This window comes from Diplotaxodon limnothrissa, linkage group LG13 (assembly GCF_057381915.1).
Source record: "Diplotaxodon limnothrissa isolate DT_005_m linkage group LG13, D_limnothrissa_male_GT1.1, whole genome shotgun sequence".
Classification (NCBI taxonomy): domain Eukaryota; kingdom Metazoa; phylum Chordata; class Actinopteri; order Cichliformes; family Cichlidae; genus Diplotaxodon; species Diplotaxodon limnothrissa.
Window position 1 is genome coordinate 14,980,594 of NC_140608.1, and position 10,243 is coordinate 14,990,836.

Below are 10,243 nucleotides of genomic sequence, written 5' to 3' on the forward strand. Positions count from 1 at the left end.
ATATTTTAGTGTGCATGTGTAGTTTTGTGTCACAAAATAGTATGGGAAATTTGAGTTTCCTTCTATAACTTAGCACATAAAATAAAGGTGTTTCTAAACTTTGTACAAGCTCATGATTGATTTTACTTCTATACATACATAACTTTTGGAAATGTACAAACTGACACATATTCAATGGGTCCCTGGGGTCTTTATCCATCCATTTATTCATAAAATATTTTCCTTCTTTCTTTTGATCAAGTCTGCCACTGCTAGTATTCAAACCAAGTGACTCATCTACCATGGCACAAGTTCTCCTCCTTGTGGCATTCGAATGCACAACAATGCCCACACATCAATGCAAAGAGAAGAGAGGTATCAAAATAGGTTTTATTTGTTACATAAGAACATTGTCAAAACTTGAAAACATTTTTGCATATAAACCTTTTAAAACAAGGAAACAATGTTTAAATTTCACAGATTGTACAAAAAAAAAAAAAATAAATCGACAAAAATTATTTTTGTGAGTGATTCATCCCCCTCTTTTGCATCTTTTATTTGAACCCACCACCAAAGCAATTGCGAGGTGCAGCGTTAAACTGCCAAATGGAGGTCACAGAAACAGCGCGGCGTCTTCAAAACACTCGTAGTGTTCACTGCCTGTTGAGTCTTTCAAAGCGAGAGCGACGATCCGTACAGAACGGCACATCTTCAAAGTCTATGAGGAGCCTTTTAGCCTGTAAGAATCGCTGAACCTTTAAGTCTGGGGTAAACCATTATATTATTTAAGGCTCGTTATCTCAATTGTATTTCCATGTTTCTAAAACACAAAGCAGAACAGAATCAAAATGTACACACACATTAAAACTAGCACCAACCCGTATCTTTTCTTAAGCCAAAGCAACATTCATCTCTAAACAGACCAACTTGTTTTTGAGTAGAACTCGTGCTGTCAAAAACTGATTGGAGGTTACGTGAATCCTCTCCGAGTTTCTGTCGTCATAGGAAGCTCTGTGGTACTTCAATTATCTCGGTGAGAAATGACAGAAGATCCTGTAGTCCGCTTAGTTATGAATCACCATAAAAAATGTAAACATTGACAATGAAATGTCGATTTCGTTTTAAATATTATTCCTATTTCAGTCGCCCTGCATGCTCTTAAATTGGCATTGTTCCAGACAGACACCTAGCTGAAAAGGTGGTGCTTTTCCATTTTCCTCTCAAACCGCAGCTTTCTTCATGGTGAAAATCTGAATTAATTGTTGTTTGGAGAGTGAACATTAAACAGCTGTCTTATTAATATTTAATACATGTCCTGAGAGTTTACATTTAACCACTTATGAAGACACTGCATAACAACAGAGTTGGTTGCAGGCTCTATCTGAACCATCCCAAACTCATAATTTCAACATGCACGGCTCTGGAAACCAATCTGAAGAAAGAAACATGCGCTGACTTCTTTAATGATAATCTCTACTTCCTGCAGTGCTCGCTGTTACAACAATCAGCTGTTAATCATCCTCAATTTGTATTAGACAATCTTTAAGCAACGCCAGATCTTTCTTCCATTTTCCCCCCTCTCATTTGCTTCAGAGTCTGTGTCACAGGAGGTCCAAAAAACAACTAATAACAGAATACTACACTAAATAATAAACTACATTTCCAATCTGATACCCCTCCACAGCTAATATCTGTATAATTTCACTCAACTGGACATTTATAACACACTCACTTCTGTATATAACCCATCAAGTGTTCAAGTTCATCCACCAGCAGCTTAAACGGGCCCTTATACTCTTAAAAGAACAGCCACCTTAGTAAGTCAGTGCAAGTGAGGTTGGCACAGAGATGACTTGACCCCCATCACACGCACATACATTGTCCACCCAGCTTTTAATTAGTGTCACCTGTCAGATTCCAGTGCAGCCAAGCCACATAACTCTCAAAAATCAATAGCTCATCACAAATCATTGACCTTGCATCCAAAAAATCAATAACAAAAAAAGATAACAAAAGAAAAACGAAAAATGAATGCAGCCCCAAAAGCAAAAGTTAAACACCGCACTGATTGCAAGCACATGTAAATTAGGGCGACTAGTTGCCGTCACCTTCTCAGGCATTAGCATGTTTATGCTTGTTTTTTAACTATGGCATCAATCTCATTTCTAAAGCTCGTCTTTTTAAAAATGTGGAAGGCTGAAAACCCTCCAAAACCCTCCAAAACAAAAAAAATCCTTTTCATCTGTCACATTCTCCCATCTCACTTTCACTTTTCTTCCACCTTAAACCCCCTCCCACTCTTTTTTTGCCATTTAGATTTAAGACTGAAGCGTGCGGTTCACCAAACTAGCTGAAAAGCTACCCCACCCATCATCATCATCTTCAGTTCAGCGCTCTACGCCCCAGTGACAAGACAATTCCTCATCAAGCTCTCCTGTCCTGTGCAGAGGCAGAGCTGTGGACTCACTGTCCATCAGGCTTCACTTTAAAGAAGTCTGATTCAGCATTCGGTAATGAAGGGGAGCGCGGAGACTTTGGTGGACCGTTGCCCCCCTCTACAAACATGTTCGGGATGTCCTGGCCAAAGTAGATCTTACTGTTAGCTGCTATGGCCTGGTACTTCATCAGCTCCATGTATTCAGGTGTCAACTTCAGCTGTAGGGATTTAGAAGAGAGACAGAAGAGTGTGAGGATTCAATTAGTGCTGGATCACATTGCTGTTTGTGATAACACTTTATCTTAATGTGACTATATACAGCTACATGGCTAAAAATAAATGCAACATTGCAGCTGGACCAACTTCAGTGATGAGCAATTAAATGAACTCTGATCAAGTGGAGCTGCTTCAAGACCTGACTCTTGTCAGGAGGACGGTAATTAATGGTTTGTGACATCTTTCTGCAATTACCCAGTTTGGTAGAGTTTGTCGAAAGTCTGCATCTATTTAAAGTTGAGTCTGTTTAGGTCAGGTGAAGTGAGGTTATTAAGATCATTACAGCAGGTTTGTGTGGATCCATGCGTTTGCCGTATAAACCTACAAATAAACATAAACTAAAACTATGTTACTACAACTGCTGGAAATCTACGCCATAACCTATGCCGTAATCTAACGTGCACTTCCCTGGGAGTTTAGCTACACACGCAGTCGACGCAGCCCGCAACTATTGTAAATGGTCTGTTCAGTACAATGGAGTCCTCCTGTGAATTTCTGGCTACTTTTTCCACCGCAGTTTTTAAATTTATCATTGAGAAAATATGGATCATCATCTCAAAATAAGGAATGATAATCATAGCATCAATATAGGAACTCACAAACGTCAACAAATTTCTGGATGCAGACTGTTGTAATGATCAGAACTGACGTGAATGTATGCACAGAGAAGTAGAAAAACTTCAGGGACAAATATGTTTGCCGTTAAAAAACAAACAAACAAAAACAAAACAGACCAGTACAAAGAGCAGGGACCAGGGAGGGAAAAAGCCCCAGCATTTCAACTGTTTCTATCAGCTGACACCGCATCAGGACACAACCACAAGGTAATTAACACATATTGGACCAGCACAAGCATAAATGCGTCAACAACGTCAGCCACCTACATAGGTTACATCATGGGCTCTACAAAGAAGTCTAAATCAAGCCTTATTCTCTTTTACATTAGGGATTTTTTTTATTACTATAGCCACTGCAAAAACACCTCTCAGCAGAGTGTTACTGTTTTAAAACTATACGATCTGTGATGACTGCATTTGATGTTAACAACAAAGTGTTTAAACTGTTTGGGTCTTTTTACCCTGTTTGCTTCAGCAAACTTGGCAGCAGTGTAAAATTCTGCATCAGCCTTAGCTTTCTCTCTGGCCAGGAAGGCAGCATCTGAAACAAAGAAGCACTATTGAATGAGACAAATAAACCAGCACACCACAACTCAGGAACACACAGATTCATGACACAGAAAGGAACCAAAGGATTTCAGGCAGACCCTCTATTTCAGAGATCTTCTTCTCTGTCTCCTTCTCCATCACCTTCTGCTGGAACTGGATCTCTGCCACCTGAGCCACTTTCTGAGCCTCTGTGTGACAGAAAAGAGAAGGCTGAGGTTGGCAGTGGGGTTTCGCATGAATAACCTTGAGAGGCAAAATGCTAAAATTGCACGGATGGTCATGCAAATAAAAAGGGAACTGCCTGCTTTACAGTAAAACAGCGCATTTACCAATAATGGCTTTCTTCCTTTCAGTCTCAGCTTCCTTTTCCACCACCTTCTGAGTCTGAGCTGTTATTAGCAAACGAGTCTTTTCTGCTTCCCTGCACATACACAAACACACACAGACAGACACACAAGGATAGACAGAAATGAGGTTCTTGCAAATATTTTGCTTTCCATGTGGTCTTGCATGAATTGAGTGAGGAAATCACAGAAACTAAACCATGTACAAAGTCTATGCTGGTAACTTCAATTGTACAAACTCACATAAGTTCAAAGTTCCTCCTGATAGACTCAGGGATCTTTGGTTTGGTAACACGAACTGCCTTTATCGGAAACAGTACAAAAAAAAGAAAAAAAGAGGGAAACAGTGAGGGAAAATTGCTCACAAAAATAAAAAGACACATGAAACAGATAGATTGGCCTACTAGTACCTATTCAGACTTTGACTCCTCCCCTCAAACTGGTGAGCAAATGTCATTTATTTTTTTATATTTTCATTTTTATTTATTGTGTGTGTGGGTTTGGGGGGAGGGGTTGTTTGGGTGACACACTAACATCTGTTTCTTCCTAGCTGTGCACTAATGGTCCTGGCCCATGAGCAGGGGTCATTAAACAAACACTAACAGACAGTAACCTGGTTTACCCCGCGGCTTAAAATGAATTTATAGTTCCTGCAAGAAGCTAATAGGTAATGCAGTAAACAACAGTTTAATCTGACTTCTGTTTTACCTCACCTCAAAGGGAGCATTTTTAACTGTATTAACACAGGTTAGTGCGGAAGAAAACGTGCAATAAGTTTGGGCTATTTGGTGATCAACTGCCAACGAGGAAGAGGAAAAAAACAAACAAAAACAACACTATTAGTGTACTAGTAGGCAGTACGAAGGACTGACTGTTAATCTCTACTCTCTGTACATTTGCTGCTAGTGCCCAAATCTAGCTGGTATGAAACTGTGTGTTATTTACCAGCTCCATGATCCATGTGCGATCTCACCTTTTTCCCACTAAACATTCTCTATTTCAGCTGGAAATGTTAAACTATGTACAATATAGACTTCTAAGTACTGAGTGTTACCTTAAAGTCTTTGTAAAAGGGACAGAGCGAGGGAATGAGGGAAGGTGGAATCTGAGTTCTGGATGTGTCACAGCACAAAACCAACTAGCTGATTTTATCATCCCTAAAATGTCACTGAAAATGTGCAGGTTATGTGTGTGTTTAGGTACCTGTATTGTAAGTCCAGGTGCCATAACATTCAGATCTTTCTGTAATGCCGTCTTCAGATTCTCATCTATGATGTCTGCAAACAAAATAAAAGAAAAAGTTCTAATGTATGATCCAATTTCAGGAATTTCAGGATTGTAGTAAAATGCAACCAAAACGTACTAACCAAACAACTCAATGTAAACCTCCTGTAGTGTGTGCACGCTGCAGAACTGGTTGAGTTCATGGTGAATTTTGTTGAAAATTAGAGTTTTGTCGTAATCTGCGGTGTAGTTCCTCACAATGTCCACCACTGAATATAGCAGAACAAAAGCAACAATTACTTTGATGCCAACAGGGTTAATAAGTCAACAAAATAAGGAAGTTTTGCAGTGAAAGAAATTCACAAAAACAAGCTGCACCTGCTGAGGGGACGAGCATGTTCACAACTTCTATCCTGTCAAAATAGATCATCACACCTCCACTGTGAAGAAAAAAAAACATTTCAGGTAAATATATATTAATGTGGGAATGACTTTATTAACAGCTGAATTAGGAAGTTCAGTCACACCTTGTTCCACAAGGCACATTCTTGATCTCATCTGTTTGGAGTGTAGTCTGAAAAAAAAAACAAAAAAAAAAAACATTGAAAATATTGTGACATAGTTATCAGTATAAGTGACCTGTGTGTTTTCCTTTTTGTTAAAACTGAGCATATAAAATCCAGGGTACAACAGGTTCAACTGCTATTAAACATAGCTGAAGTTCAAACTGAGCATCAAAATTGGGAATAAAGGACTACAATTTGCACATGATCACAAAAATTGAAATCATGGATCCATCCTGCTTATTTCATGCTTATGGCCATACGACTCCAAGCACCCCCTATCTTTTCTGATTTGCAGGAGTTCTTCATCATTCAAATGCCACAGCCTTAAATGTCATCTCTGTATGATCTTTTGATGGCTGCTTACAGCAGAATAACACAACATGTCATAAAGGTCAAATCATCTCAAACTGGTTTCTTAAACATAACAATCAGTTCACTGTACTCAAGTCGCCTCCACAGACACCAGATATCAGTCCAAAGGAGCACATTTGGAATGTGGTTGAGTGAGAGATTTATATAATTGATGCGTAGCCAACAAATGTGCAGCAAATGTCTGATGCCATCATGAAACAAAATCTCTGAGGAATGTTTCCAGCACTTGCTTCAGAGAAGCAGATCTGAAGGCAAAACTGGGTCCAATCTGGTACTAGCAAGGTACCTATTAAAGTGGCCTGTGAGTGTATTATTAAGATTTGAAATTGAGTGCAATGCTACTTTATACTACATTATATAATTTAGGAGCTATACAAGATTACATAAAGAAGTGCATGGTTGTTTCAAGTTAATACAAGCTGAATGCATACAATGTGTAAAGCATATTCTACTATATTACTATGATACTCTTTTACAATTCTGATTGTAAACGTTCGTTAACTGTAACAGTAGTTTTCCAAAACAGCCATAATTCTTCAAGTTACCTGGATATGTTGCCAAGGTCTGGAACAAGACCCAAACTACCACCCTCAAATGAGAGGATGTTTGTTAGAATGTTCAGGAACAAGCCAGGAACCACTAAAGCTCAAGCCTGCCATGATCTATTGGAACATCGACATCTCTGTCCACAGTAAAGGGAGTTTTATATCACCCTACACTAAGAACATGCAACCAAGAAAGAAACCTGTGTTTCAAAACCAACCAACCAGCTTAACTTTGCAGCTGCCAACAATGACGAGCCAAATGCCTTCTGGAGAAAGGTTTTATGTCAGATGACAGAAAGATTGAGCTATTTTTCCACAATGACAAGACTTATGCTTGGAGGAGTAAGGCTTTCAAACCTAAGAACACTATAATAGCTGTTAAGCATGGTGTTGGCTGTAGCATGGTCTGAGGCTGTTTTGCTGCCAGAGGTACTGGTACATTGCACAAATTGGATGAAATAACAGCACATGAGGACCATTTCCAAAATCTTCAACTTCACTTACAATTAACAGCTAGACGGTTAAAACTTGGACACAGTTGGGTGTACCAGCAGGACAATGATCCCAAAAATATATCAAAACTGATTTTCGAATGGATAAACCAGGCTAACATCAAGTTTCTGGAATTGCCCTCCCAAAGCACAAATGAAAATTTGTGAACTATGATGCTTAAAAGCCTGGTCTGTACCAAGAAAACAACCAATTTAAATGAACTCTACCAATTCTGCCATTAACGGTGGCCAAATACCCAGACAGAATTGTGCCAGAACTTGTAAAGAGACATTTAAATAAGTATTAGAGGGTTTGTATGTATATATTTGCACCTCTATGTTTAATTGCAACACAGTGTGGATTTGAGAAAATCCTAAATAAATTCAAACCTGTGCAACCAATTCTTGTTTCTTAAAGGCATTAAAGATGTAGGCTGCACAATCATTCTACCCCAGAAAAATAACACCTCAAAGAAATCAATGAAAAACCTAAAATTGCCATGACTTTCATGCCAATGATAAGCGTATGCAAACTTCTGCCCACAACTATATATGTATTGGCATGTAAATGCTCCATTTACTTGTTGTAAAACAGAGCCCCTGCAGCCACGGTTGAATAACAACTGTTTGCATGCTGTAGCTGACTTATTTATAGAAGATCCCACTCTAGTTTTAAAGCGCAGGCACCTCCTGTTTGAATCTTACATTACACATGCCTTTGCTCAAAGGCCATGTTTCAAGCCTGGAAAGAGAGGCTTACCTGCACTGCTCTGTAGGTGGTAATGAAAGGCAGCATAATGTGATATCCAGGACCATTGGGAGTAGTCAGCAATGCCCCACCTCTGAAACAAATACAAATTATTTGGCCAGAGTTCAGAACATCTGATTTTCTTTTGATTATATTTAATGAGAGTGGAAAAAAGAAGAGGACATATAACTTTATAACCATCATTTGAAACAGGGTGCTTACAAATAGCACTCCCACATTCTTAGTACAGGTGTCATTTTCATTAGAAACAGGTGTGATGAGTCAGGCCTGATGTACCTGTAGTACACAGCGAGGTGTCCTTCTTCTATCTTGTGAATAGAGGAGTGCAACATGATGGCCATCACTCCTGTTATTGCTGCAAATACTGCCCCTACATGCGGCATCGTCATCCTTGCTAGCACTCACCTGCAGACAGAAAAGGAAAATACTGAAATATTTATACAACACTAAGTCCTCAGGGCACTGTCACGTCTGTGATCAAGTGGAAACTGTAACTATTAACAGCAATACATGCAGTCAAGACTCTTAGGTGAACCATCAGTAATGCATGGGCTGTGCCATAAAACCTGCCTCTTTACATCCAGTAAGTCTATGGTCAACACACTATATGGCTTAGCTTTTCTGCTCCGTGCACCCCGTTTTTCACCCCATTGTAATGAAAGTAAGAGTTTAAGTAAATCTTTACACACACTCTCATAAATACGCCTTTTATATTCACCAGTGAGACGGTCAGCTATTAACACAGGTGCACCCAGGTCAAACATGGAAACCTTTATGCCTATGATAGCTGCCTTAACAGCAATCGATGCATATCATATAGCAACACTATTGGTGACAATTAACGACTTCGCTTAGTTAAAGTACACTTCACGTGTATTTAGTTTAAACATCTAACGGTGACAGGCACGATTAGCTGACAGAAAGACTTGAGAAGGGTAACAAGCAAGTGACTCCTCATCCAACTTATGAAGCAACATATGTGCTTCAAAGCTACAGGTCCTTTGATGTAGCTATAACATTAAAACAAATACATTCTGAAAAAGAAAACACAGGCTTACCCACCACTCGGTTGGTAACGTTTACCCTAGCTGGCTGGGTTGGATTAGCTAGCTAGCTAGCTGGCTGGCTAGCTCTCACTGGGTGGGATCGGAAGTGAAGCACTGTTTCAGTGTAGCTTAATGCTAATGTAAGCTTGCTAGGCTACTAGCGTGAAGCAAAGCTTTTAAATCGTCCTGCACTACGACCAAATAATGTTTCAGTACGTACTGTAAACCACAGGCTTATAATATGTAAAATTACCGCTGTAGCAAACCGTGTCCCCTTCTGATCTTAGCATTCAACGTCCCACCCCCATTTCCCCGCCTCCCACAGGTTTCAATCTTGCTTTGACTCGCTGCATTATGCTGCCTTCAGGACTGTTGGAAATAAAAGAAGTGACATTGTAAATGGGTGGAATTTGTCAAACGATTTATTTTATTTAAAATCTTGATAAAACCTTTTTATTTATACAGATATATAAGACCCAAATGGCTTCGCAAGAAGATATCAGTATGGATATCAATGTTTTACAAAACCAATATTATAAAACAATCGCCAGTCTTTGACAGATGTCCAGAAAAACCAGTGGACTAAGGAAGTTCTTTTCACTTCATTTTTTTCAAATTCAAATTCAAATTCAAATTTTATTTGTCACACACACACAACCATACACAGTATGACATGGGGGTGAAATGCTTGTAGCTGTACAATGCCCGACCATTAAATGACAGAAGAAAAGTTTTACAATATTTACAATTTACAGTTTACTACAAAAATTTACAAATTAACTTAGGAATTTACAGTAAAGAATGTGCAAATAGCAGAAGAGATTATAAAGATAAGGATTATAAATTATAGGAATTATAGGATTATAGGAAATGTGTGGTGGTGCGTGTGGTGACGTGTGTGAGAGTCCAGTCTTATAGCGACGTGTTTGGGAGAGTCCAGTCCTACACCTGGTTCAGGCCCCGAATAGCCTGGGGGAAGAAGCTCCTCCTCATTCTCTCTGTTTTGGCCTTAAGGGAGCGGAAGCGCT

General features: G+C 39.2%; 1 protein-coding gene across 3 annotated transcripts; it reads right to left on the reverse strand.

Moving 5' to 3' along the window:
- Positions 1-246: 246 nt before the first annotated feature.
- Positions 247-9,526, reverse strand: erlin1 (ER lipid raft associated 1). 3 transcript variants are annotated; one of them, XM_085369329.1, is made up of 12 exons: positions 9,469-9,526; positions 8,446-8,574; positions 8,161-8,242; positions 5,954-6,000; positions 5,805-5,866; positions 5,570-5,695; positions 5,406-5,479; positions 4,446-4,504; positions 4,188-4,279; positions 3,957-4,046; positions 3,771-3,850; positions 247-2,634 (listed from the first exon to the last, which is right to left on the reverse strand). In XM_085369329.1, the coding sequence occupies exons 2-12, from the start codon at positions 8,556-8,558 to the stop codon at positions 2,443-2,445; spliced, it is 1,017 nt and encodes a 338-aa protein (XP_085225455.1). In that variant the 5' UTR covers positions 8,559-8,574; positions 9,469-9,526; the 3' UTR covers positions 247-2,442. The 3 variants fall into 3 exon arrangements, with proteins under 3 accessions (XP_085225455.1, XP_085225457.1, XP_085225456.1); XM_085369331.1 differs by lacking the exon at positions 9,469-9,526 and adding an exon at positions 9,232-9,457; XM_085369330.1 differs by lacking the exon at positions 9,469-9,526 and adding an exon at positions 9,228-9,457.
- Between the last annotated feature and the right edge of the window lie 717 nt (positions 9,527-10,243).

Bases quoted from the DNA above. Each gene is read 5' to 3' on its own strand.
- erlin1 (XM_085369329.1), bottom strand. From the start codon at position 8,558: ATGACGATGCCGCATGTAGGGGCAGTATTTGCAGCAATAACAGGAGTG. The intron at 5,696-5,804 runs GTGCAGCTTGTT...TGCTATATTCAG, and splicing joins CATGCTCGTCCCCTCAGCAG to TGGTGGACATTGTGAGGAAC. The intron at 5,480-5,569 runs GTTAGTACGTTT...TTTTGTTTGCAG, and splicing joins GGTTTACATTGAGTTGTTTG to ACATCATAGATGAGAATCTG.